Source organism: Molossus molossus, unplaced genomic scaffold, assembly GCF_014108415.1.
Source record: "Molossus molossus isolate mMolMol1 unplaced genomic scaffold, mMolMol1.p scaffold_m16_p_11, whole genome shotgun sequence".
NCBI lineage: Eukaryota > Metazoa > Chordata > Mammalia > Chiroptera > Molossidae > Molossus > Molossus molossus.
The window spans coordinates 88,031,105-88,058,880 of NW_023425346.1; the positions used below are offsets into that span (position 1 = coordinate 88,031,105).

General features: G+C 40.0%; 1 protein-coding gene across 1 annotated transcript in view; it reads right to left on the reverse strand.

Annotated features, from left to right (window-relative positions):
* Positions 1 to 10,293: 10,293 nt before the first annotated feature.
* Positions 10,294 to 27,776, reverse strand: part of ABCA12 (ATP binding cassette subfamily A member 12) — a 172,242-nt gene continuing 154,759 nt past the window's right edge. Inside the window, exons 43-53 of the mRNA XM_036254540.1 lie at positions 27,130 to 27,289; positions 25,814 to 26,067; positions 23,556 to 23,760; positions 21,980 to 22,089; positions 21,533 to 21,674; positions 20,390 to 20,524; positions 18,140 to 18,243; positions 16,927 to 17,019; positions 15,373 to 15,478; positions 11,975 to 12,112; positions 10,294 to 10,395 (exon numbers count right to left, since the gene is read on the reverse strand). Coding sequence (XP_036110433.1) covers positions 10,294 to 10,395; positions 11,975 to 12,112; positions 15,373 to 15,478; positions 16,927 to 17,019; positions 18,140 to 18,243; positions 20,390 to 20,524; positions 21,533 to 21,674; positions 21,980 to 22,089; positions 23,556 to 23,760; positions 25,814 to 26,067; positions 27,130 to 27,289 — 1,549 coding nt within the window. The remainder of the gene's footprint in view (positions 10,396 to 11,974; positions 12,113 to 15,372; positions 15,479 to 16,926; positions 17,020 to 18,139; positions 18,244 to 20,389; positions 20,525 to 21,532; positions 21,675 to 21,979; positions 22,090 to 23,555; positions 23,761 to 25,813; positions 26,068 to 27,129; positions 27,290 to 27,776) is intronic.

Below are 27,776 nucleotides of genomic sequence, written 5' to 3' on the forward strand. Positions count from 1 at the left end.
GGGGATCTGATGAAGAGAAAGCTTGCTTGCTTTCCATTCTGGGGAATTAAGGAAAAAACAGAAGGTAAGAGGAGAGAAGAATTAACTTAGTGCTCAGTTTCTACTCTCTGTGTTGTGACACCGAAGTGTGTGTGTCTCTGTGTATTAAATATTCATTAAGTGAGCTTAACGTAGAAGGTAAGCTACTCTATGTGACTCTGAGACATGCCATGTCGAGGTAAACTAGACTGCACAGGACAGGACAATAAAGGAGACATTGGGTTTCAGCTTGGTCACCTGCAGTTGAGCGCGGTATAGTCACTGACTTGAGAGCAGTGTTCTTGTCTTGGTGTCCACCCTGGCAGAACTAGCTGACCTCTGAGCTAAGGGTGACCTGCAGTGTCTACGGGAGAAATGGAACATGTAACGAACATCCATGAAGCACTACCAGATTCTGACCAAGCCAAGAAAAACCAGGTCAACAGCTATGTAAGTCCAGGCTTCAGTCATTAATCCTAACAAGGAAAATATTCCTTGGCACAGGGAATATTACCCAGCCTGGAGACCAGCAGGGCGTAGGGCTAACTCTGGCAACCTTGATCCTTTCTTGCCCCCATCTCTTCTGATAACTGGTAATTCTCCAGCTACTGCCTGTTTCTCTGCTCTCCTTTTCCTTACTCTCTTGAAAAGTCTATTATATACTTCATCTCCACTTTCCTCCTATTTTTTTTTTTATCGAAGTCATTCCTGAGGCTTTCTGTCCTATCATTCCACAGAAATTTCATTTGTCAAGGTCACCCACGAAGATGTCAAATCCAATGGCCAATTTTCAGTTCTTATTTTAATTTGCCCAAGATTCTGTCTAGACAAGGTCGGTCACTCCCTCCTTTGTAGAAAAATTTTTTATTTTTTGTCTTGTATGTTACTTTTTTTTCCCTGGATGTTCTTTCTATACTTGAAAAATAGTGTAATGCTCCAGAATGCTCTCTGTGGACGGTTTCTCGGCTTTACTGCACTGCACTCCCTGAATAATCCTATGCAGACTTGCGGCTTGAATTTCCACCTCCATGCCAGTGACCTCCACATTTTCTTCTCCACTGTGGCCCTTTTCCTGAACTCCAGATGCGTAGCTCTCCCAGGTCACTCAGCATTTCCTCTAGAACGTCTAACGAGCATCTTAAATCTAATGTACCGTAACGGCAGCTCTTAATTTCTCCTCTAAACCTGCCTTTGCCTCTCCACTTGCACTATCTTCAATAAATGACAATTCTATTTATTCAGATGCTCAGATCAAAACCCTTGAATTCACTCCTGATTCCCTCCTCTCTTACATATCCCTCCCCAACCTCGCAGCGAGTCCCGTCATGTTTGCCTTCTATAAGTAGAACTGACTTCTAACCATCGCTGCTCCCACCTTACTCTGCTGCACTGGCTTCCTGGTCGGCCCAGCTTGCACTTTGCCTCGCCACGGTGTGTCCTCCACAGCTTCCAGAAGGGTCCTTCAGGCTTGGCTGGATCCTGTGGTTAAAAAAAGTCATCAGGATTTGGTTTATTTTTTCACTGTCCACTCTGCCTGTCTCTGTTTTATTTAGTATGCAAGCTCTTTCTGATATTAGGGGCATGATGTACCTGGGAGCCCTAGACTCATCTCCACTCAGTATAGCAATCCCAGAAAAATGAAATAGCTCTCTCAAAATGTAAATATTAATAAAGAATGGTTGACTAACTTTGCTGGGGTCACATGTCAATCACTAAACTAATCATAGGTCCTGTGTCCAACCTAATTGCTGGGATATAGTGGGGCCACCATCATTGACAGCCTCATTGAGACAACCTTGAACAGGAGCAAGAACACCATATAAATCATAAAATAATGTAGGGCAAACAAAAAATATAGCTTGCTACTATAATTTAATACATTGTGTTTGTTGAAGTGAGTTACATAATCCCCTTGATCCTATTTCTCCATCTAGGGACAATAACACTTCACAGGGTTGCTGTGAGCTTCAAATAATTTTATACATATAAAGTTGCTTTGTGAAAAATGCTGTTATAAACCTTGCAATATAAATGTTAGCTATTATAAAATTGAGATTAGCCCATCAGTGGCTGATAAAGTAGTGATAGATGCAGAGAATGACCTTCAGTAACTTATAACAATGGCATAGGTGTAAACAAAAATTAACTAAAGGGAGAGAGGGAGAAAAATCATCTTGAAAATCAGGTGACTAGGATTTTTAATTACACACTTAAGTGAGTAATGACTAAAGGTGCCTACTTTGCGAAGAATTATTTAAGAGAAAAATGTTATCAAACAAGGCTGCAAATAAGGTGTCGGCCAGGGCTGGTTTGTCATCTGATTGCTCAACTGAGGAAGGCTCTGTTTCCAAGCTCAGGTGATTGTTGGCAGCTTTCAGTTTCTGGCACATCGTCAGGCTGAGGGTCTCAGTTTCTGGCTGGCTCTCAGCGGGAGGCACCCCCGCTCCTGGCTGTTGTTGGCTGGAGGCTGGCTGCCTGCAATTTCTTGCCCGTGGGCCTCCCCAACATGGCCTCTTACTTTATTAAAGCCAGGAAGGGAGAGAGGATCCTAGTAAGACATGTTACAATCTTGTGTAATGTAATCCCCTTCTGACCAGTGGGGATCACAGGTCCCACCCACACTCGAATATATGTAAATAATGAGTAAATCTTTACATGTCTAGTTAAGATGGTTGGGCTTCCCAGTGAGAAATATGAGAGGGGCAGATGGAAGGCTCAAGTCCTTCCTTCGGGTTTCTGGTGGAAGAGGAGGGTCAGGGACAGAGGCTTCTCATTTGTAGAGACCTGTGCTGCACTATGCAATGGAGCAGTAATTAGAGCCACCAGGACCAGTGGTTCCCTTATGGGATCAACATAGACATGAACACAACTCACTTCTAAATTATTAGTGAATTTATGTATCTTGGTCAACATATTTAAGGTTTTTTGTTTTTCCATGGGGGTTATGTTAGCCCATCGTCCCTGGTGTCAAATTTCCTCCTTTGCTGTATAGAAGGGCAAGATAATGACCTTCAGTGTCCTTATCAATTAAAAAAAGGGGGGATCTTAAGTTCAAAGTATGTTGTAAGAATTAAATTGGAATAAATATGGTGCACCTGACCCAGTGTTTCACATATAACAAACTGTCAGTAAGTGGTAGCTGCTATTATTGTAACCATATGTCTTACCTTAGTTTTTTGTTTTGTTTTGTTTTTCCCGTATGCAATAGGAGTGACTAAGCATAACTCTATCTGGGTGAAAGTATTTAAATGTTTAAAGTATTTTTTATTTTAACATACTTGTAAAAAATTCCATATTAGGCAGTGCTGTTCATAATAATAGTAATATGTCCAACACTTGACATTTTAATGAAGTATGCTTTATGCAAAATCAACATTTTAATTTAATTAGTTTCCCCAGCAGTTACTTTAATTTTCATAGCTAGTTTTCTAAAACTAAACTAACATAATTGCAAAAAGTTAAAGCAAAAATTATAAAAATATTTGTAAATTGAAATAGACTTCCTTGGTCCTTCAAAGATTTATTGAGTACCAATATGTTGATATTATGCTGAATATGAGAGATGCAATGATGGAGAAAAAGAGTTCACTACTCCTAAGTAACTTAGAGTGTAGAAAGAAAACACATATAAATATGGTTTATAATGCAACATGAAATGATTCTGCAGGGGCATGAACAAAATTCTTTTGTAACAGATGCTTGAACAATGAACTCTACCAGAGACTCTCTGGGAAGGTGTCCTTAAAAAGAAGACACACAGTGCCTGACCAGTGTGGCTCAGTGGTTGAGCATCGACCCATGCACTAAGAGGTCACCGGTTTGATTCCTGGTCATGGCACATATTCAGGTTGTGGGCCTGATCCCCAGTGAGGGGCATGCAGGAGACGGCCAATTGATGTTCTCTCTCATCGATGTTTCTATCTCTCTCTCCCTCTCCCTTCCTCTTTTTCTAAAATCAATAAAGAAAAAAAATTTTTTTAAAGAAAGAAGACACACGAGACGAATGGTGGTTAAGATGAACAGGAGATTCTAGATAAAAGGAAAGTGCTCTTTCAAGAGGAAGTAGTATGAACCAAGTAGCACAGAACTGAGATCTGACATAATAGAAAATAGAAAAATATTCACTAAAGTTGGAGCATAGACTACATGAGGAAGAGAGGTGAAAGCATTGAGGGCTGGATTATAAAATACTTTGAGGATCAGTGAAGGAGTCTGCACTTCATCCTAGATATTATAGAATACCAGTCCAGCCCTGGCTGGTTTGGCTCAGCTGTTAGAGTGTCGGCCTGTGGTCCAGAGAGACCCGGGTTCAATTCCCGCTAAGGGCACGTACCTCAATTGCAGTTTGTCCCTGGCCCTGGTTGGGTCATGTGGGTGGCAGTCACTCAATGTGTCCCTTTCACGTTGATGTTTTTTTTTTCTCTCTCTCTCTCCCACTTTATCTGACCAAAATATGGAAAGGTGTCCTCGGGTGAGGATTAAAAAAAAAAAAAATACCAGTCTAGGTTTACAAGGAAAGGAATGATAAGATTAACTTTGCAACAAATTATGCCAAAAGAAATATTCATTTTGGTTTGCTGTAATTGTATTTAAAAGACAAAGAGCAAGTCTCAAATAAAAAATACAAGAGAAATCTTCAGAAAAAGAATAAAATAAAATGAAAGCAAGCAACTACCAGATACAGAGTTCAAAACAATGGTTATAAAAATGCTCAAGGAACTTGGTGAGAACTTCAACAACATGAAAGGACCTAGAAGCCATAAAAAAACCCAGTCAGAAATGAAGGATACAGTAGCTGAAATGAAGAATAATTTACAGGGAATCAGCAGTAGATTAGATGAAGCTCAGAATCAAATCAACAATTTGGAATATGAGGAAGCACAAAAACACCCAATCAGAACAGCAAAAAGAAAAAAAACAATCCAAAACTGTGAAGATAGTGTAAGGAGTCTTGGGGACAACTTCAAGTATACCAACATTCACATCATGGGGATGCTGAAGGAGAAGAGAGAGAGCAAGAAATTGAAAACCTATTTGAAAAAATAATGACAGAAAACTTTCTTTACTTGGTGAAGAAAATAGACATACAAATCCAAGAAGTGTAGACAGACCCAAACAAGATGAAACCAAAGAGGCACACACTAAGACACATCATAATGAAAATGCAAAAGGTTAAAATAAAGAGAGAATATTAAAAGCAGGAAGAGAAAAGCTGTTAGTTACCTACAAATGAGTTCACATAAGACTGTCAGCTGATTTCTCAACAGAAACTTTGCAGGCCAGAGGAACTGGGACAAAATATTCAAACTCATGAAAAGTAAGGACCTACAACCAAGATTACTCTACCCAGCAGAGCTATCATTTAGAATTGAAGGACAAATAGAGAGTTTCCTAGACAAGAAAATGCTAAAGAAGTTCACGACAACCAACCCAATATTACATGAAATGTTAAACGGTCTTCCTTAAAAAGAGGAAGAAGAAGAAAAATAGATAAAAAATATGAACAATAAAATGGCAATAAATACATATCTATCAACAATTGAATTTTAAAACAAAAATAAAAAAACAGCCCTGGCTGGTTAGCTGAGTGGTTAGAGCATCGGCCTGCAGTCCAGAGAGACCCAGGTTCGGTTTCCGCTAAGGGCACATACCTCAGTTGCAGTTTGTCCCCAGCCCTGGTTGGGGTTGTGCGGGAGGCAGCCATTCGATGTGTCCCTTTCACATTAATGTTTCTCTCTCTCTCTTTTCCTCTCTCTCCCTCCCACTCTATCTGAACAAAAAACAAAAAAATGTCCTTGGGTGAGGATACAAAAATAAAAATAAATAAATAAATAAATAAGCAGAACAGAAACAAACTCATAAATACAGAGAACATTTTGATGGTTGCCAGATGAGAGAGAGGTTGGAGGGATGGATGTAAAAGGTGAAGGGATTAAGAAGTACAAATTAGTAGTAAGAGAATAGTCACAAGGATGTAAACTACAGAACAGGGAATATAGTCAATAATATTCTAATAACTATATATGGTGTCAGATACGAGATTTATTGGGATAATCACCTAGTATATTGTATAATATTTTATCACTGGAGTATACACCTGAAACTAATATAATATTGTATGTCAACTGTAATTAAAAAATATAAAAAATAGCCTGGCTGAGTGGCTTGAGCATCAGTGGATTGAGCATCATCCCATGGACTAAGAGGTCCCTGTTCTATTCCCAGACAGGGCACATGCCCAGGATACAGGCTCAATCGCCAGTAGGGGTGGGTAGGAAGCAGCAGATTGATGTGTCTCTTACATTGATGTTTGTCTCTCTCTCTCTTTTTTTCTCTCTAAAAAAATCAATAAAAACATATTTAAAAATAAATAAATAAGTAATAAAATCAGGAAAAAAATTTTAATTAAAAAAACAACAACATGTTCATAAGCTTACCTAAATGAAGCAAGAACATGTAAGCCTGACTCATTACCCCCACCCTCCGTTGCAGAGAAGCCCAAAGGAACATGGTTTCAAATAGTTTTTAATGTATGTTCCTTCCTTATATGTAAAAATGTACAATAAAATTGTTATACAGTACATCCTTACAGGTGAAAAGACAAAGAAGAAATACATATGCAGAAATGTACAAAAACAAAGCATTAGAATTCTGATTCCAAAGAAGATACCAACATCCTTCCATCCAGGTCAAATCACTGTAAATTCTGTTCACCATTTATTTATCCATTTAACCAGCAAATATTCATTGAGTGTCACAAATATTTATTGAGTGTGTAAATATGGGTGCAAAAAATAGAAAGATAAAATAGATCTTCCGTACTCATAGAGCTTCACATACAGTGAGGGAAATACTAAACAAACACTCAGAAGAAGTGTAAGTGCTGCCATCCCGAGGCCAGCTTAGGCTTCGCTGCTTGCTGAGAGGTAGATAAGATGGACTGGAAAGCCCAAGGCTCATGTTCTGCGGGTTCAGAAGCTCCATTCTGCACATACCGGGGGCTCTCTATTTCATGGTCTCCTCTGCTGCTAGGCTTCTCCTCCATGGCAAGGCAGTCATTGTTCTCCACCCCTTTCATAGGAGACATTAGCATTTCCCTCCCTCAGTTTCCACTAGATGCGCATTCATATAAAGCACTTGTACATGTGGCTGACTTTGATGATGATTTAGGACTCATGAGTAAAGTCCACAGCATGGTTGCACAACAAATAAAGGTAAAAACACATTTGGATATTCACAGTTTAAAAGCCCATTCAACCTCTCCAATTCCTCACTAGACTTATATCTCTCTCCAGTACTCAGCCTTTCACCATCTTACTGGTTCCTCCTTCCTCTACTTCCTTTCTCTCCTTTCCCTTTGTTTCCCTTCCTACCATTGCTCAGAAGTGAGCAGGCAACCAACCACCACAACAAACACAATGAACCATAAACAAATTCCAATCCCTTTATTCTTCTATGGAGCTTGACTTTTTGTTGTTGTTGTTGTTGTTTGTGCTCCTAAAGACATTACATTGTCTCAGAATTACACCTTCTACTCCAAAGGTTTATCTATGCATTATTTATACTCAACAAAAAATGGAGGAAGAGATGAGAGTGGAGGAAGGGAAGACAGTGGAGAAAGAGATGAGCGTGGAGGAAGGGATGAGAGTGGAGGAAGGGATGAGAGTGGAGGGAGGGATGAGAGTGGAAGATGGGATGAGAGTGGAGGAAGGGATGAGAGTGGAGGAAGGGATGAGAGTGGAGGAAGGGAAGAGAGTGGAGGAAGGGATGAGAGTGGAGGAAGGGAAGAGAGTGGAGGAAGGGAAGAGAGTGGAGGAAGGGATGAGAGTGGAGGAAGGGAAGAGAGTGGAGGAAGAGATGAGAGTGGAGGAAGGGATGAGAATGGAGGAAGGGAAGAGAGTGGAGGAAGGGAAGAGAGTGGAGGAAGGGATGAGAGTGGAGGGAGGGATGAGAGTGGAGGAAGGGATGAGAGTGGAGGAAGGGATGAGAGTGGAGGGAGGGGTGAGAGTGGAGGAAGAGATGAGAGTGGAGGAAGGGATGAGAGTGGAGGGAGGGAAGAGAGTGGAGGAAGGGATGAGAGTGGAGGGAGGGATGAGAGTGGAAGATGGGATGAGAGTGGAGGAAGGGAAGAGAGTGGAGGAAGGGAAGAGAGTGGAGGAAGGGAAGAGAGTGGAGGAAGGGAAGAGAGTGGAGGAAGGGAAGAGAGTGGAGGAAGGGAAGAGAGCGGAGGAAGGGAAGAGAGCGGAGGGAGGGATGAGAGTGGAGGGAGGGAAGAGAGTGGAGGAAGGGATGAGAGTGGAAGATGGGATGAGAGTGGAGGAAGGGAAGAGAGTGGAGGGAGGGAAGAGAGTGGAGGAAGGGATGAGAGTGGAGGACGGAAATGAAAGTGAGGACGGTGAAGAGAGTGGAGGCCGGGGAACTGAGGAGTGGGACGGAAGGGACCGAGAGTGGAGGGCGGGAAGAGAGTGGAGGAAGGGATGAGAGTGGCGGGAGGGATGAGATTGGAGGAAGGGAAGAGGTGAGGAAGGGAAATAGAGTGGGAGGACAGGAGAGAGTGGAGGAAGGGATGAGAGTGAGGAAGGGAAGAGAGGGAGGAAGGGATGAGAGTGGAGGAAGGGAAGAGAGTGGAGGAAGGGAAGAGAGTGGAGGGAGGGATGAGAGTGGAGGGAGGGATGAGAGCGGAGGAAGGGAAGAGAGCGGAGGAAGGGAAGAGAGTGGAGGAAGGGATGAGAGTGGAAGATGGGAAGAGAGTGGAGGAAGGGATGAGAGTGGAGGGAGGGATGAGAGTGGAAGATGGGATGAGAGTGGAGGAAGGGATGAGAGTGGAGGAAGGGGAAGAGAGTGGAGGGAAAGGGTGAAGGAACGCGAGTGGAGGAAGGGATGAGAGTGGAAGATGGGATGAGAGTGGAGGAAGGGATGAGAGCGGAGGGAGGGATGAGAGTGGAGGGAGGGATGAGAGTGGAGGGAGGGATGAGAGTGGAGGGAGGGATGAGAGTGGAGGGAGGGATGAGAGTGGAAGATGGGATGAGAGTGGAGGGAGGGATGAGAGTGGAGGGAGGGATGAGAGTGGAAGATGGGATGAGAGTGGAAAGCAGAAGCATATAACATGGGACCTTGCTTTTAGTTTCCTGGTTCTCCCAGTACAAAATTAAATGACTTCGTGAATTGTTTTTTCTGAATCTTGAGTTTATTGATATTTGAATCAGAAACAGTTGTGCCAAAGCTGGCAAACTTGTACACACACATGCACACATGTATGCTCACACACACACACACACACACACCAGCAAATGTTACATAAAGCACCTTCCCTGAGGGCCACATTATTTGGCATTATTACGAAGTCAATCCTGTAGCCATTAAGTTGATTCTGGGTCAGTCGAGTAATTAGCTGAAAATTATGTTCATCTTCATTTTTTCTCCACAGGAATCTTTCCTGCAGAGAGACCCAGAATATGAGGCTTTTGGAAGAGCTTAAATGAAAGCTTGCCTGCCAGCAGCACATGGATTCTCTACCGGTTCAGGGTTTGCACCTGCCGAGCTGACACACCCATTTTCCCCAAGAGCAGTAGCCCCTTGCTCTGCCCTCCGCCTGCCTACTGTCAAGGCAGGAAAAGTCCAAGTCCTGTTTACCACCAGGGTAAACTGCCTTCTGTGGCATTCTTGTAGAAAGCCTTTGGGGGGGGGGGTCAATATGTCCCCAAGTATTTGCAGATTCAGCAAATGACATATTCCCTGTAGACATCGTGCCCACTGCTTACTGAGCCCGTAGCACTTCGCACACCACAGGAGATTCATGTATTCATGATGATTTTCATTCTGTTATTTTCTGGAAATAAATTATTTTGTTTGCTCTCCCAGTTCCACCTTCCCCAATCTATCTTACTTTTCTTTTCCACTCTTACTGTTCAACGACTAATAACCATGCCTTTTAAGCTCTCTTTTTTATTGAAAGTAATAAATTAAGACATTCATCTTCCGGTGGTTCATCTTTGCATAAAAACCACTAGCATATACATTAGCATGCTCACAGTGTTGAGTATATAGGAATTCATTTCAGTAGCAACAACGTTCAGTGACCTTAGCAAGAAAACTTTCCGTTTACAGATAGCTTGCTACTCTTACATAATTGTAACTTTCTATACAGTATAATACTTTAAAGTTCAGATGTTGGAGGGAAGTAGTATCTTCAAGGGAGTGGTGCTTTCTGCGGTTCTTCCTCAAAATGAAGCCACTGGTTTTGCGAGATTGAGTTTGCTGGAGGTACTGCTGAGACTACAGCCGGTCATCCTGGGTGTCAACGCTTATGGCTGAATCTTGGCTACTGGTATCAGCAGGTCCGTAGGATTTTTGGCTTTTGGCAAAGTTGATGAAAACCTGATTTTTTTGAGGGAAATAAAGCCATTAGTGTTTGGTAAACCAAAGGAAGAAATATGGTTAATTCACACATACACACACACACACACTTGAGAGAAGAAATAAAATATTAGATTTCATAGGGCCATGCCCATACATATATACACACTCTTACAAGAAGTCATTTCTTTAGATATTCAAATTTAATTGGAGTTTGAAAATAATACCTGTATCTACAACTATAATTGTGTTTATAATCATAATAGAAATCTGACATTATAATTGAGTCTCTGTACCTACAGGCTCTACATCGATATCTCTATCAAGTATGAACCAGGAGCCCTACCCAGGCCCTTATCTAATGCTTGTATGGTGATGTGGAGAGAGATTTCACTCATTTGAAAGTTAATGCACTAAAATAGAATTTGTATGAAAGTCTCACATTAACATTATGTTCAGTAAGCCAAATATTTAATAGGCAGGCATTTATTACTTTGTTTAACATTATTAAATCTATTAGTCATTGATTTATCCAGAAAATATTGAGAGTCTATTTTTTGCCAGCCATGGTAGATGGTAGCTGGTTACAGTTCAAAGGCTAAATATTCTGTATTAGAAAAGCCACACTTGCCCTGGCCGGTTTGGCTCAGCGGTTAGAGCGTCGGCCTGCGGTCCAGAGAGACTGGGGTTTGGTTCCCACTAAGGGCACGTGCCTTGGTTGCAGTTTGTCCCCGGCCCTGGTTGGGTCATGTGGGAGGCAGCCACTCGATGTGTCCCTTTCACATTGATGTTTCTCTCTCTCTCTCTCTTCTTCTCTCTCCCTTCCACTTTATCTGAACAAAAAATGGAAAAATGAAAGTATGTCCTCCGGTGAGGATTAAAAAAAAAAAAAATGAAGAAAGAAAAGCCACACTTGCCTAAAGCTGCATAAAAAATTGTCCACAAAGTGCAGCAGCATTTATTAACTCAGGGCCTCACTTTCAGACCCATTTTAGTGGTAGACACAATCAGATGTTCTACACATCAGACTGCTTAAGCCAAACAAAATTGATAGCACAGAGGTGATACAGAGGCCCCATGAGGCCTCGAGTTATTGAGCATAAGTGTAATTAAGACATGACGACATGACGTGGGCAAAGCAGAAGAATTCTGCCTTTGCTGCTTTGGCTGCCTGCATCCGGCAGACCTGAAAATCTGGCACCAAATTCGTTCTCCATACTCCCATCATCTCTAATCCAGGAAGCCAATCAGTACAAACATTATTTAAGAAACCTCTCAAGGAGAAAGTAAGGAAAGTGTTTTGTTTTTATAGGTGGAAGTAATATTTTGGTGCTTCACATGGACACACAATTTGATGGTTAGAGATATCTTGTAGAAAGAAAAAAATATCTTCTTTTCTGTATTAAAACGAGTCAATGCTTTTAACATCCCCAGCCCGAGATCCCCAAATGTGGTTAGAAATAAATTCAGCTAAATTTGTCAGGTGCGAGATTAGATACTGCTTCAACTAAAAACGAATGGAATGTTATCGACAAGAAAGAAACAGCATGTGTAATAATTAACATGATATTGTGCACATGGGTTGTGGTCTCTAGCTTACCTCTTCCAGAGTCGTCTGACTCACTAAGAAATTGGTGATATTTAAAGCAGCCTTGTTGGTTTCCAGCAGATCAAAAATGTTGGCTACTCCTCCTGCCGTGACTGGTACGTGATACTCTAGCATGCTGAGGTGCTGATCCTGTGGGAACCAAAGGAAAAAATGTCTTTTGCAGTGCCGGGTAATGTTGACTTGACTAGTCGTATCTGAGCAAGAGCCAAGAAAAATACTGAAATTCATTCCACTGAAAACGACCCTGCAGTGTAAATAACGGGTATGTTTCGAAGCTAACAGCTTGCAAGGATGAGATGAAAAGTTTTATGAATGCCAAAGAGAAACCAAATTAAAAAGCCAATGAAAATTCCAAAGCATTCTACATTCGTGTACACTTAAAAAGGCATTATACTCTAGCTGGAAAAAGATACTATGGGATGGTAGTTCGGGGGTCAGACTATGTTCCCAGCTCACGTAAGCTTTTGCGGAAATTACTTTTAGAGATTTCATGTGTTAAATGTTAGAATTCTTCTAAAGGGCCAAGGATTAGCTGCTCAATTTATGTTGGCTAAAGAGGCTAGATTTCAGCAGAACTGCCCAGGGAAAACCTCATTCAAATAACACTATATTTTTTCACAACTCACCCTAAAGATCTCTTCCGTTTCTTTATGTTAGTCCACACACAGCATTAGCATCTACTTAGCAATCTGTTCTTATTTCCTAGGAGTATCTTTAACTACCTTGCTTTTCTGCATATTTAATCCGTTATCATATCCCATTTACTTTTCATCTAAAGCAACTCTCGAATTTAAGCCGTCCTCTCCATTAATGTCATTAACCCGAGGCTCATCACTCCACATCTGTTAGCAACAGCCTCTCCAGAAACCTAGAAACTATATACTCGTACACTGTCCCCAAGCAGCTAGCGTCATCTTTCCTAAGCACTAGTTTAATCAGGATGTTTTCTTACTCCAGAATCTACCCCGTGGCCTATATGGGTGATATCAAGACTGTGTATTTCAGCCTGGTTTTTAAGACTTCTGTTGCTCACCCTGGCTGGTTTGGTTCAGTGGTTAGAGCGTCTGCCCACAGACCAAAGAGTCTCGGGTTCGATTCCTGTCAAGGGCATGTACCTCCGTTGCAGTTTGTCCCCAGCCCTGGCTGGGGTCATGCAGGAGGCAACCAATCGATGTGTCTCTCTCACATTGATGTTTCTCTCTCTCCCTCCCTCCCACTCTATCTGAAAATCAATGGAAAAATATCCTCGAGTGAGGATTAAAAAAAAAATACTTTGGTTTCTGGAAACCCCTCCTCTCACAACTTTGTCCACTGGCTGCCTTTCCCATCGGCTTGTTTTCACGTCACACCGGTCACTGCAATGAGGCTCTGAATTTCACTCCCAAATTGTTGTTCTTGCTATTTCCCTCCTGGGTATCTAGAAACCACCAGATACTTGTAAAGAATGGTCTGTTTAAAAGGAAGTAAGACTTTTATTATCCCTGCATTTGTCTAGTGTAGCCCTGGTCCCGTGAGGAGCAGACCAGGGTGAACGCAATTTTATCACTCAGTGAATAAGCACAGACTTCAATCCGTAAATTCACCGAAGGAAAACGCACTATGACCAATGGGATTTGTGCAAGGAAAGTGTCCTTTAATTTTTACATTTGATTTTAATTTAGATGATAGAAAATGGGCTTTGATAAGAATCGTAAAAGCTATTATTTCCTAGAGAAGTTAGCCAAAGCTTGGGAGGTTGAGGCAAAGGTATTTTGTAGAGATAAAATAATTGTTTTTAAGAACACACTCTATTTTGCTGTCTCCAATCTCTTCACGTTAATATGGTTCCTTACAGAAGTATCTTGGTGGTTTGTTTCTCATACCAATCTTGTGACGTGGATGCTATTATTGCTACTTTACAAGTGAGAAAAATGAGTCTCAGAGACTTTAACTGTCTTGCTGGAAATCGCACAGGGACCACTTGGCCGCATCCCAAGACTTCTGGTTTCTTTTCACCACATGATTTCCTTTTAAAATGAGCATCTGCTAGAGCTATCTTGTACAAATTACATATACATTGAGGATGTTACATAATGATAACCTTTTTTTGGTGAAGTGCATGTATTTTAAGTTTTAACTCTGTGAGCTATATAGACATATATCTCTACGTGTCCATCCTGTGGATGAATAAACAATGTGGGACTAAGAACTTCATTTCCAAGCAGTTCTACTCAAACTTTTGTGGGCTTATCTTTTAAATGAGGGGAGCAAAGGAGATACTCTCTTCAGGCTGTGACATTCTGGAACTCTAATTTTTTTAAAAAAAGATATGTACTTGGCCCGGCCAGTGCGGCTCAGTGGTTGAATGTTGACCCAGGCACGAAGAGGTCATTGGTTTGATTCCAGCCAGGGCACATGCCCAGGTTGTGGACCCGATCCTCAATGGGGGGCATGCAGGAGGCAGCCAATCGATGTTCTCTCTCATCAATGTTTCTATCTCTCTCTCTCTCTCCCCCTTCCTCTCTCTCTAAAATCAATAAAGGAAAAAAAAAGAAATGCATGTGGTCATATCATATTTGCCATCCCTCAGTTCCCTAACATATATAACTAGTAAACTAGTTATGTATACAACTCAAAGACTAATAGAGTATGGCCATAGGCCTTTGTGAGGAAGAACTAAATAAAGGTATGTGAAAAGACGACATTACTTTTAATAGCTACAAAAATATAATTTTTGTAATTATATTTGAAGAATAGAATAATTTGAAATTCCTATTTGTTTATAGTAAGTGTGCTTCAGAGTATCTTATACATATTTAGCTAACAAATATACTAAGATTAACAATAAAGCTAAGGTCAACTTGAAAATGGCAAAATTCCACTACGATGTTAGACTATCAAAATCAGTAAAAGCAGGATAAAAAGGCAGGATAATCTTTTACCTACTTTTTTGTTTCTGTTTTGTTTTTTTGTTAATCCTCACAAAGGATATTTTTCCACTGATTTTTTTTTTTTTTTTTTTTTTTTTTTAGATATAGTGGAAGGGGGAGAGAGAGAGAGAGAGAGAGAGAGAGAGAGAGAGAGAGAGAGAGACATTGACTGACTGTTGCTCACACAACTCCAACAGGGGCTGGGGATCAAACCTGCAACCCATGTATGCACCTTTGACCGGGAATCAAACCTGTGACCCTTCAGTCTGTGGGCTGATGCTCTAACTGCTGAGCCAAACTGGTCAGGGCCTTAACTTTAAAATTTTTTTTATTAAATCTTTATTGTTGAGAGTATTATAGTGATTTTTTTAAATTAAATCTTTATTGTTGCGAGTATCCTTTTCTTCCCCTATTGCCCCTCCTCCTAGTGCCCATCCCACCTCAGGCCTTCACCACCCTGTTGTCTGTCCACGGACTTACTTTTAAGTATGTTTTTGGAAAGTGCATTTGCATGAAACTGGTGAGGGCCTCCATGCGAACTTTGGTATTCTTCACGTGAACCTTGACAGTAAATCCTCGTCCAAACCTAGAAAGAGAAAGTGCAAAACACAATATAAGTTACATTTTGCTGAAATAGCTCCCCTGGAATTCTAGATAATGAAACAGCACCCAAGCTGACCATTACAGCCCTTTTTCTTATATAAAGACTGTCATTTTGTCATAAATGTTCAGAGCATGCTGCAAACTGGAAATAGTGAACTGCCATGATTTTTAAAACTTTATTTCTACCACTATATAAAGTCAGACTCTGGGCAAATAGGTGCATTAAACACAAAACATAAAATCTTGGCTCTCTTCGACGTCCATGAATTGGCAGTTGATGTCAGGTTCTGGGGTTAAATACTTTCTAATTTAAAGTAAACAAGGTCTCGAGAGGTAAGTCATTAGGAATTTGGTGTCAATGGTAAAGATTAATGTCACTGGGTTTTAAACATAGATAAAAATAGATGAACTAGTTAACTGTTAGCAGCAAGAGTAGAATTTGTAAACAAGTCACAACATATAAGTTCTATTCTATCCTTTCTTCTTATCTTGATTAATACTATCATATAAGAAAGCCAGTTGTACAGATAAATGTATAACAGCGTGAAGTTTGGATATTAACAAGTATATATAAATTCATATGCACTGTGGCTAATATAAAATATTAATTTAATTTTAATTTGTTGGTATGATATTTATGCACATTTCCCTAATGTGTTCTTCATTAAAAGGTTGGAATGTGATAAAAATGCTAAATAGCTTACTGAAAGCCTGTGCAAATGGCAAATGAACACGCTAGATAAAAATCTATGCCTTGCCCTGGCCAGTTTGGCTCAGCAGTTGGAGTGCTGACCTGTGGACCAGAGAGTCCCAGGTTCGGTTCCTGCTAGGGGAACGTACCAATAAAAAAAAAAAATCTATGCCTTTGCCCTGGCTGGTTTGGATCGGCAGTTAGAGTGTTGGCCCTTGGATGAACCGAAGGGTCTCTGGTTTGATTCCAGTCAGGGGCACATACCTGGGTTGCAGATTCATCCCTGGCCCTGGTCAAGGTTGTACAAAAGGCAACCAGTCGATGTGTCCCTCTCACATTGATGTTTCTCTTTCTTGCTCTCCCTCCCTCCCTTCCACTCTCTCTAAAAATCAATGGAAAAATATCCTTGGGTAAAGGTTAAGGAAAAAAAAATCTATGTCTTCTAGTACCCATCAAGGTCTCATTTGTTATTGAGTAAACTTTTGAAACTACTTCTTGAGGGTATTTTGGATTAATTTTCTAAAGCTTTTAGGCTTTGTAAGTTTTGGGGTTATTAACTAAAAAGACATCCAACCCTCACTAAGATAATTTAACTTTAAGGTGAATCGGTGATGAACTTTGCCATTCCAATGTCACTATTCATCACAGGGCAGGCGGCTGAGCTAATGCTTGGAGGTGCGTGTAGTACCATGAGATTGGTCACCCTGCACCGAAGGTTAATCAACACCTCTGCTCTTCACCTGCTCTTTATATGCTGCAAAGATCCAATGCACTGGAACCTTCCATTCACCATAATGGCCAGCCTGGTGCAGAGCGCTTCGCATTCTTCCATGCTGAAAGACAGCACACTCAGATCAGAATTCTGGGCACAGAAAATTGTGTTTTCGGATCACAAACAGAAACTTAACTATTTCATTACGGTACTTAAGAAATACTGCTTAGTTCCTTAATATGGCTTTTTTCTTGAAGAACCAAAAAAAAAAAAAAAAAAAGGTTTTTAAATATAAATGAATGTCTTCCCAAGGGTTATTGCTGCTCCTTCCGAAGCGTGAGGCCATCTCTCTCCCTGGGGCCGTCCTCTCTGTCAGTCACGTTGCTGCTTTCAAGCTCCGTCAGGCTTTGACTCAGGACCTACATGTTCCCCAAATAATACTGAGTTCTTTTTCTGATGCTTCATAATCTGTACTTAGTTGGCTTTTACGTTTTTGTGTTTGTAACTAGTCAACCTGCATGTGATTACATAATTTCTAATGTCCACTTCATACAAAAGTGCATGGAAATTAAATGACTAGCTCCAGCACAGATACTAGGGCAAGGCTAGGACAGAAGCAAGTCTCTTGACTATAAACAAATAGAATGCTTTTCCTCCGATATGATAATTCCAGTAAAAGGATGAACATCGTGCAAGGTCAGCCTCCTGAGAAAAGCACAGATAAGACGCTCCAGACGCTTTTTCACGTAACAGTGGAAGGGTCTACTTCATGGGGGAGGCCTGTGAGCCGGTTCTTAAGGGACAGGGGAGATTCGAACACAGAGAGACAGTGGAAAGACCGCCTCCAGGGCACGGAGACAGGGAAGCCAGTGAGTGTGTGTGGAACCATGGGGCAGTCAGAGTGACTGCTAGGGGCATGTCGTGGGAAGGAAAGGCTAGGAACGTGGCTAATAAAAGGCCAAGAGATGCTGAACTTTCCATGATGGGCAATAGGGAGTCATAGCTGAGTGGTGATGGTCACAAATCATGAGAAGTTTGTTTTTAAAAAGATTGCTTAGGCCTTTTCCTACCTCGGGGGCTGGATTCTTAACCTGCCTGCAATTCTCCTAAGATAACAAACATATAATCCTTTGATTTAATTGCGAACATTCACTATCAATATATGTGACATGGGGGTTGCCTTTTCCCATCTATCGTTCTAGAATCGTGCAGAATGGCCTTCCAGTTCGCCAGCGGTTCACCTGTGAGATGTGAGGATGACGGAACATTTGTTCTGCACTTCTTCCGAAATGATCTTCCAGAGGTGCCGCTTGGACTTAGGATCCATCCCAGAGCTCGGCTCATCCTTAATAGAAAGTTACAAGAAAAATTTATCAAATTAATTAATTTTTGATGAGGTTCTTTACATGAATCACTATTTCTCACTTGCCCAGAACAGAAATCACTTTGTGAAGTCCTGGGACTAACTTATTTTGCACTTAATAGACTTCTTTCTGCTGCTGTCAAAAAGCTCAAAATTAATCATTTAAAATTGTCAATCTGTTTTAAAAAGTGTCTCATTGGAGTTGACATCCTGCTACTTTACACTTGTCTCTTATATTTCTTCGGGAAGAACTCTGCTTCAATTACTGACAAAGTGGAGTTTTCCCGTCGAATCCGACGTCGTCGCGTTTGCGGTCGGAGTTCGCTGCTGATGGCAGACGCGTGGCTGTGACTGAGAACATGCTACGTGAAGTGGGAAGAGCACAGTCTGACTTTTCCATTAATACATCTGAGGTGTAGTTTTAGTTTTATGTCATTAATTTATACTTTATACTCTTTGGGGAAATAAGCATAAGATTTGCAGAAGCTGCCAAGTAGAAAGATATAAACAATATTTGAAAAGTAAATGATGTTTTGAAAATTGTTCAGAAATAAGATGAGAAATGTGGCAATGGATAATCTAAGCAAGCAATTAATAAGTCAAACAGATGATTAAACAAACAAATTATAGGTCAAGATTAGGTAGAAATTAGATGCATATATCTATAATGGAAAGTATGTACATAGGATCACAGAGGCTTGTTTTTATAGTCAGGGCTTAACTTTAAGTTTAAAGAAAGAAATGAGTGATAATTTGGGGAAGCAGAAGAGTATATTGTCATGGCTCCTATTTTTGAAGATGATAGCATATGTAGTAAATGTATATAAAGGAAAATATAGTATCTTTCCCTCAAAGCATATATTTCATGAGTCTCATTAATATGTAACATTTGCATAACGCTTTTAACTTTTTTATGCACTTGTTTATTAAAAAAATTTTTTTTTTTAATTGACTTTAGAGAGAGAGAGGAAGGAAGAGGGAGAGAGAGATAGAAACATCGATGAGAGAAAACATTGACTGGCCACCTCCCACATGCCCCCCACTAGGGATTTGGCCCACAACCTGGGCATGTGCCCTGACCGGGAATAGAACCAGTGACCTCTTGGTACATGGGTCAAGGCTCAACCACTGAGCCACACAAGCCAGGCTAGAAATACTTTACAGGAGTGCCTAAGGATTGCTTTGTTCAATTTAAGGTACATCTGCACAATAAAATTCCATTACAAGCATTGATTGGAGGGACATAACACACTGTAAGCTCTGGTATTACAGAAAGACGGGCAATGTATCACTCTATCTGTGCAGTCTACATGAACTGATCCTCTGGATGGCTTAATCCCTGGAATAATGTGGTGATTTATAAGTGGATTTTTATTACACATAGTTAAGGCTCTTTCAGAGTATGAATGTCCTTAAATGAAAGGGATCTTCCAAAATAAGGGCAAGCTTATTTCTTGGAAATAAACTCCTTTTACAATGTGTGACGGGGAGGGGCAGAATGCTGTGTTACCCCTGTGTGCAATTTACAGTTCCAGGTGCTGAGTTGAATTTTCTAGCTCTTAATGAAAATATAAATGTGGAATGCACTTCTTGCCTTTGAAAAATTTAGATAAAATAGAATGGCAAAGTATCGATCACATCCCAAGCTAGGTAACTCACGGTTTTAAGTAACGAGGAAATAAAATTTTAGCACAACACATTGTCTTAGAATGTGTCTTTTCTCCTTTCTAGAAGTTTAAAAATATGTTAGGTCACCTGGTCAGTTACCAATACAACTGATTTCTTCAGTAACTGGGAATTAAACTCTACAATATTCCATACGGACCACTTTGTACACCCTGAATTTGTTCGCGCTACGTTCCATTCCCAGACCAAGTGTTTTCTCTAAATTCGACTGCAACGCAGCTTCAGATAAAAACATTTTTGAGGGCACACTGTTGTGGCAACAAATTATTTACTGATAGAAATTCATTTAATGAGACAGTATAGGTAAAGTGTTTTCCAAATAACCAGCACACAGTGAGCCCTTCATAAATGTTGATTCCAACAGTGAGAATGAAATTTTACACACGCCACTGGAGAGGTGGTTCTAGTTACGCGGTGGCCTTTGTCATGATGACGCTCTTACCAGCAGTAGGATGGAAGGCTTCCCTATCAAAGCCAGTGCGGTGGACAGTTTTCTTTTTGTGCCGTAGCTGCACATAGAGGTAGCTCTGTCCTTGTAGGGCACCAGGTGAAGTCTCCGCAGGAGTTTCTGAACAGTCTGCGGGCAGAGAAGAGAGTTAGGTTGACCTCCTCCTGCCAAAACCCTTAAAGCACTAAACAGAGACATAAAAGCAGTTTGTGAAAAGGAAGTTTTATACCGAAGAAACACATAGCCGATACATTCAAACATTTAAACTGAACATAGATTTTATTTTTTTTCAAAGGTCCACTTAAAAATGAATAATTCTTTAAGAGACAAAAGCAATCCTGTGGAAGCTCGTTTTCAAGTGGGATTTCCCCCCCAAGGTGTGTGCATGTGTGCATGTGCATGTCTGTGTGCTCAAAATCGCAGATTGTTCTTGCTGCTACATTAACACAGGATTTCCCTGTGAAGCTTAAAAGAGTTGAAGCAGAATTCAGCCTTTCTCTAGGCAGTGGTTTCCCACGGACTGTCTTCACGTCCTTCCTCTTACTGAGAGGTGAGTTAGCACAAAGGCTTTAAGTCTTTTTAAAACTGACCCAGTACCAAAATTTTAGCACATCAACTGGGGAATCATGAGTGCTTGAGGCTATTTTAGTACTTAATAGCCCTGGCAAATAGTGAATTTCTAGGAGGATTTCAATAGGTCCCTGGGGTCGAAAAACTGGAGGAAACTGCCCTGAGGGTTAACCATTCCATTACAGAGGCAAATCATTGCAGTGAAATATAACACCACATTTCAAAAATCAGACTGGAAGCTAGTCTAATTTACGTGGGCATTTTTTAGGTAGTTTCACGTTTCGGTACTTACCTGGATACTCAAGGATGCTCGGGTATCACCAATCAATGCCCCACCCCCATCCAAGGCCAGCACGGTCCTTTATTGGATAGTTCTTAGAAAGTAACTGAACAAACACGGGGGAGGAGCTTGTGATGCTGAGTTCACAGGTGTGTGTATGTGATGCACGCAATCAAGCTGATCAGGAGGAGATGTCTTAGTTTTGTAGATGTCAACTTGGACTTGGTGGGGGGGAAGCAGAAACGATACGGTTTTCAAATGATCTAGTTTGTCACACTGATACTCACTTCTTTAATATCTTTTTCTGGAATTCCGTGTATCCTGGCATAGAAATACAAATGTTCTTCCACAGTTACCAGGTCATCTAAGGCATCTTCCTGCGGACAATAGCCCACTAGTGAGCTGTGCGAGTCAACGTGAGCCAGAGATCTGAGTTGGGAGAATAAAAAACACAGATGAGCTTCAAAAGACATTCCCCTCCTCGTCCCCAAAGGCTGGGAAGGCAGCTCTATTTTGGTTATGGTGATTAGTGATTCTGGTAAAAAGAGGTGAAATAATCCCACCCTCACAGTTATACTGAAAGGTTTACAATTTTCCATTTGCTTGAATAGCTGTTTTTTTCCCCCTGAGGATTTAATAACATAACCACAAAATAACATAAAGAATCTGCTTTAATTATTTTCCTCATTGTACTATATCTGTGATTGGCACATTAAAGCATTTGTTTTTTATACCCAGACTTATTTCTGATCAGAATGTTTCCACTTGAAGGGATGATGTCTCCAGTCAGCATCTTGAAGATGGTGGTCTTCCCTGCTCCGTTCACCCCAAGAAGGCCAAAACACTGGTTAGGGGAGGAAGAAAGAAAAGACATAAACCTGAATTCAAACCAAAGCCATGCTACAATTGGACCTCTTTCCTCTTTTCCCTTGGGTAAAAGAAATATAAAAAAAAAATAAACCGCTGGACTTATTCATGGGTATTGTAGTGCTTTGTTGGCATTTGATAAAACTTTCTATTTTAAAACTAATGGGTAGCCCTGGGCAGTTTGGCTCAGTGGTTGGAGCGTGGGCCTGTGGTACAGAGAGACCGGGGTTCGGTTCCCGCTAGGGGCACGTACTTCGGTTGCAGTTTGTCCCCGGCCCTGGTTGGTCGTGTGGGTGGCAGCCACTTGATGTGTCCCTTCACATCGATGTTTCTCTCTCTCTCTCTTCCTCTCTCTCCCTCCCGCTCTATCTGAACAAAAAATGGAAAAAATGTCCTCGGGTGAGGATTAAAAAAAAAAAAAAAAAAAGACTTAAAACTAATGGGTAATAAATTGGTAGTTACATAATAGTCATGGGTCTGTAAAGTCCAGCGTAGGGAATGTAGTTAATAATATTGTAATAACTATGTATGTTGCCAGATGGGTACTCAATTTATTGGGGTGACCACTTAGTAAGTTATATAAGTATCAAATTATTGAGTTGTACACTTGAAACTAATATAATATTGTATATCAACTATAAGTGAAAATAAAAATTATTAAAACAAATAGGTACTTATGTATCTTTTCCCTCTAACTACATTTGAACATTTGTATATATATACAAACTGTATATATACAAATTTGTATGTATATAATATATATTTGTATATATATTATATACATATAAAACTTGTTTTATATATATTATAGCACACCTCTGTGTAATATAATAAAATATTCGAATAAGATACACTAACCTGACAAAGTAGTTCTATTTATAGAAATCACATTATTCACACAAACTTTAATCACAACTCTACAGAATAAGCTACTGAAGCAATAATTTATATATGCTGTCAAATAAATCTGATACATTTACTTTGCAGCTCTGCTAGAAAAACTAAGGGAAATGCCCACATTCTCTTTCTCCTTTCAAAGCTGCCTTAACGTTGCTTCTGTGAAAACAGCAAGAATAAATATGGATGCAGTCCCAGGACCTCCCTCTGACAACTGATTTCTTTATGCTCCCTTTCAAACATGCCTGGGAACTCAGAGTTGAAGGGAGCACCCTGCACAGGCTTCTTGACTGACAGCCCACCCCAGAGAGGACAGCAGTGTAGGAAAGGGTTCAGGAGTTGGTGTGGGATAAATCCTCCCGATCAAGAAGGAAGACTTACAGGGTAGGTAACACGTGGACCCTGTTAATTTTATATATAAAATCCATCAAAAGAATCAGAAATTGACTTTCATATTTTTAGAAAAAAATTAAGGAAACATAAAGATTTGCATTTGTAACTTATACCAATATTAAGAACAGTTAGAAACAAAACATTGTTTCTTACCTCCCCAGCCGGTATCCCGATGCTGATATTGTTTACAGCTATAATCTTTTTGTGGATAAGTTGGTAGGACTTCGTGAGACGATGGAGTTGGACCAGGTCCAGTTCATCGGCACCATTTTCCACTCTTAATCTCTCAGTCCGTACGTCTTCATCTTCATCGATTGTCTCAATTATAGGTGAAGAATTAAATTTTCTGAAGAAGAGTCTAAAAAATGACCGCAGTGATTTGTATCAATGCCTCTGAAATGGTACCATTTGAATTTGACATGTGTTAATGGGTTCTCACTTCACGAAGGGTGCATGATCACCTACTAGGTTGATTTTAAATTTGTTATACATTATGCTACTCAAATAACTTAGTAACATATACATGTCTAATCATTAGTATGAATGTTCTTCACCATAGTCACTATGATATTTGAAAAACAGCTTTTGCTTTCCATGACTTGAATGCCTACAGCTTTACTGTTACCATTTAGATTCCTCATTTTAGTAATAAGAAGGTCAGTTTGGGTTTGAAATGTACTTCCTAACACAGAATAGAGTCATTAATAAGACTTAACACTTACAATTCCACAGTGATCACCTTTTAAAAAATCCTCTCTATTTCTTGCTTTATCATCAATAATATGAAAGTTATTCTATAATCTTTTTACTGTGATTGTCTTACCTAGAATCTGTCCAGTATACATATATTTTAACATTATCAGCCCTGCATCCTCACTGTCTCAAACCCACCTCAGTATCTTGCTTAACAAACACCAAAGCAAACCAAACCAAACAAAGTTAAAAACCCAACAAATTAGTTTAGGTTTCCCTTCCAGTGTCCCGGTATCTTGTAATAATATCCCCAGAGATTCCAACTGCAATGTTTTCTTTGCATCTTCCCCATTCCAAGTCCACTCATGCAGTCAGTCGCTAGCACTGGAAACGCCTTAAAACACCCAGTCATTGTCATCGATCATTTTCTGTCTATTTCTATTACCATCATAGGCTTTCACTCTTTCTCACTTAGATTTTTCCAGGAACCTCAAATTACTCCAGTGTCTCTGACTCATCCATTCCAATCAGCACTACCTCTACAAAATCACATCTCCTAAAAGCACCATTTGATCATGTTACTCTCTGTTCAAAAACCTTTAATGGACTACTGTTTGTCTGTTAACCAAAATCCAGCCACACACTCTAGCTCCTGCTATTTCATTGCAAGTCATTACTCATTTCTCAGATATGTCCTAAGATTTTTTTCTCTATCTTTGTTTGTCATTCTTCTCATTATTATTAACTTTTATTTTCTGATAGGTGATGTGTGTACATCATGTACTAAAATTAAAATGGTCCTGGAGGATTTATAGTGAAAAATAAATCTTCAACCACATACAATTCGCCTCAGCACAGGCACACATAATTAGGTAGTCTATGCATGTATTTGCATAAATAACATATATTGTTTTTGTTTGTATGAATAACATATTTTTTTCTAACTCAAATGGTAATATACTTTACACATAGTTCCAAACCCTGCATTTTTTGCTTAATAAATATTAGAAGTAATCCAAAATATTACACAGGTAATGGTATAATTTTGTCTAATGGTTGCGTGGTATTTAATTTATGAATATATGTACATAATGTACTTAACCAGTCCCTAAATAAAGTTAGATTATTTTTATTCTTTCACTATTAGGAAATAGTTGCCAAGATGAATAATTTCATATATATATAATTGCACATATTTGTGAGCATATCTGTAGAAAATTCCTAGAAATGAAATTGCTGAGTTAATAGTAGTTGTATCTACGATTCTATCCTCAATGTTTCAATTTTCTTTTCCCAGATCCATTGCTAATATGACACATTCACCATTTTTAAAATTCTTTCCCAAATGCATTGCTAATATACTCCATGCCCAATCGTCTCTCCCCCTTTCTATTTTCCAAACTCAAATAACATAGACAGACTTTTGTTTATATACATACTTTCTCTCCACTGCTCAATCTTAATCTCTTTGTGGCTCACACTGTACTTAATGTAGACTTTATACTCTCCAGTTTATAGCAACACTTGCAGACACACAGCAAGATTTGATAACTGTTTCCTGAATGAAATGAATGGCGAAATATGCTACTGTTTTTGAAAAAGTTTGTTGAGCAAAACATTTCCATACTAATGGAAAAGCTTACACATATTGACCCCTCCCTGAATATTCTGAATTGAGTTCGGTTATGGATGGCACACACTGTTTTCATTGCATTTACCTGAATTTCTTTATTAGCCATTCATTGATTAAGAGTCGCAAGAGGAAGAACATGGTGCCCTGAGAAACCAAAGCCACAAACATCGCACCGAGTTTATCCATCTCAAAGGTTTCACTTGGGTATTCCACACCATACGCTTTTAAGAAGTCCAGGACCGACTGTTGTTGAGAAAGTTCAATCAATCCGTAGCCAAAACAGAATTGCGGGAATATCAGGAAAATGCGCTTGAGGGTTTCAGAAATAAGTTCTAAAGTCTGAAATAAGAGAAATAAAAATGAAGCTCCGTGTTAGACTTCCAGCAAATTGACAAAAATTTAAAACTAGATGTAGACAAATAGTATTTGAATGTGAGCTGAATTTGCATATAGATATTTGCTGTAACCAAATGGTGGAGATTCATTACTAAAATGCAAGCAGGAAAGATTACAGTTTTCTTGAGATGATCTAAGGTGTCAGGCCAAACCCTGGAGACAGAATCACTTCTAGACCTGCCTTAGATCTTAGGAATGTAGGCATAATGGGGGTGTTGGGGTCTGATACAGGGTATCGGTAGGAGCCTAAGGGAAGGAGGAATTTAGTACACTACAGTTTCAGAATCTAAGGCAATTTCTATTTGAGGAGGGACTAAAATGGTGAAACGAGATGGGAGGAGAGAGCCGACCTATCTTAATGAGAAGCAAATGGCTTATTTCACATTATTCACGCTTGGGGCCCACAACGTGCCCCCATGAAGTTTCTCCTTCCCTCTGGAGTGGGCTTGTTTTTTCCTCAGTTCACTTCATTTCTCCTCTATTGTCTTCCATTCGATGGTCTGGCATCGCTAGTGCTTCCCTTCCCACTAACGATCATCGTCAGCTCTGGGGGAAGTGATGCTTACAATGAAGTGGGCTCCAACCCATGATGGAAAGGGAATGTGGAAATGAATCTTGACCCACAGTCATATAACTAAGCCATTGTCCTTGTCACTACCATACCCTAACAATTTGTTAATGAGTAAAAAGTTCAGCTGACCGGTTGGCTGCATGATTCTTCTAGTGCCATGCAATAGACCCCATTTCACCTCTGTCGCCCCAAGCAAGCCTGTCATATGTCAATAGTTGTGCTACTGGGTAAGTACAATGATAGTTATTAACCTATATGGAGCCTAAAAAGAATTTTAAAAGACTATACTTTCTCCTCTACTAAATTTAATAGAATCTAATAAGATTTCTCTTTCCTATTCAGAGCATGCAAAATACAGAGAATCTCAACGCCTTGGACATGTTGAATCATTGGAGGCATTCACTGAAGTTTAGTAGACTAATGAAAGACCTTACCGGGTCATTAAGTCTTTCCTTGGACAGAAAGTATACCACTGACAATGAAACAATGGAATTGATGCCAAAGAAAAGGTTGATGCAGACGTAAGTGATGAAAGCCATTCCTGTTTCATGGAAGAGCCCAGCCAGCAAGTACATCCAAGAGAATGTTGCATACCTGTATGTTAATAATACTCAGAATTAAGATTATGCCTGCATTATTCTCCTTTATTAAATACATACATACATATGTAGATGGAGTTCCAAAGTGAAAATAAACAAGAATGCATTGCCAAACCATGTAGCTAGCTCTTTCCTTTTTCTATTCTTCTCTTTACAACAACAAAAATCCAAAGGATGTTTTAAAAATCACAGTAAGAATCCTTTCTTTTAAGGAAACTTGAGGGGTCCTACATGATTACAATTAATTCCTCCTAGAGATGGTGTTCCTCCACCTAGGCAAGAGGTGCTCCCCTCCCCCCAGAAATATGGATTTAAACAATGTAAATTTTACAATTTAAAGTTGAGGAAAAATAATGATATTATTATAAGCAAGCTAAGCAGACAGGGTATGCTTAGAAACCGGCTGTCTTGTTTTGAGCAAATACTTGAGCAACCTTTGGGGTAATGAAGTAGAACTAGAGACAGAGAGATCCTTCATCTGT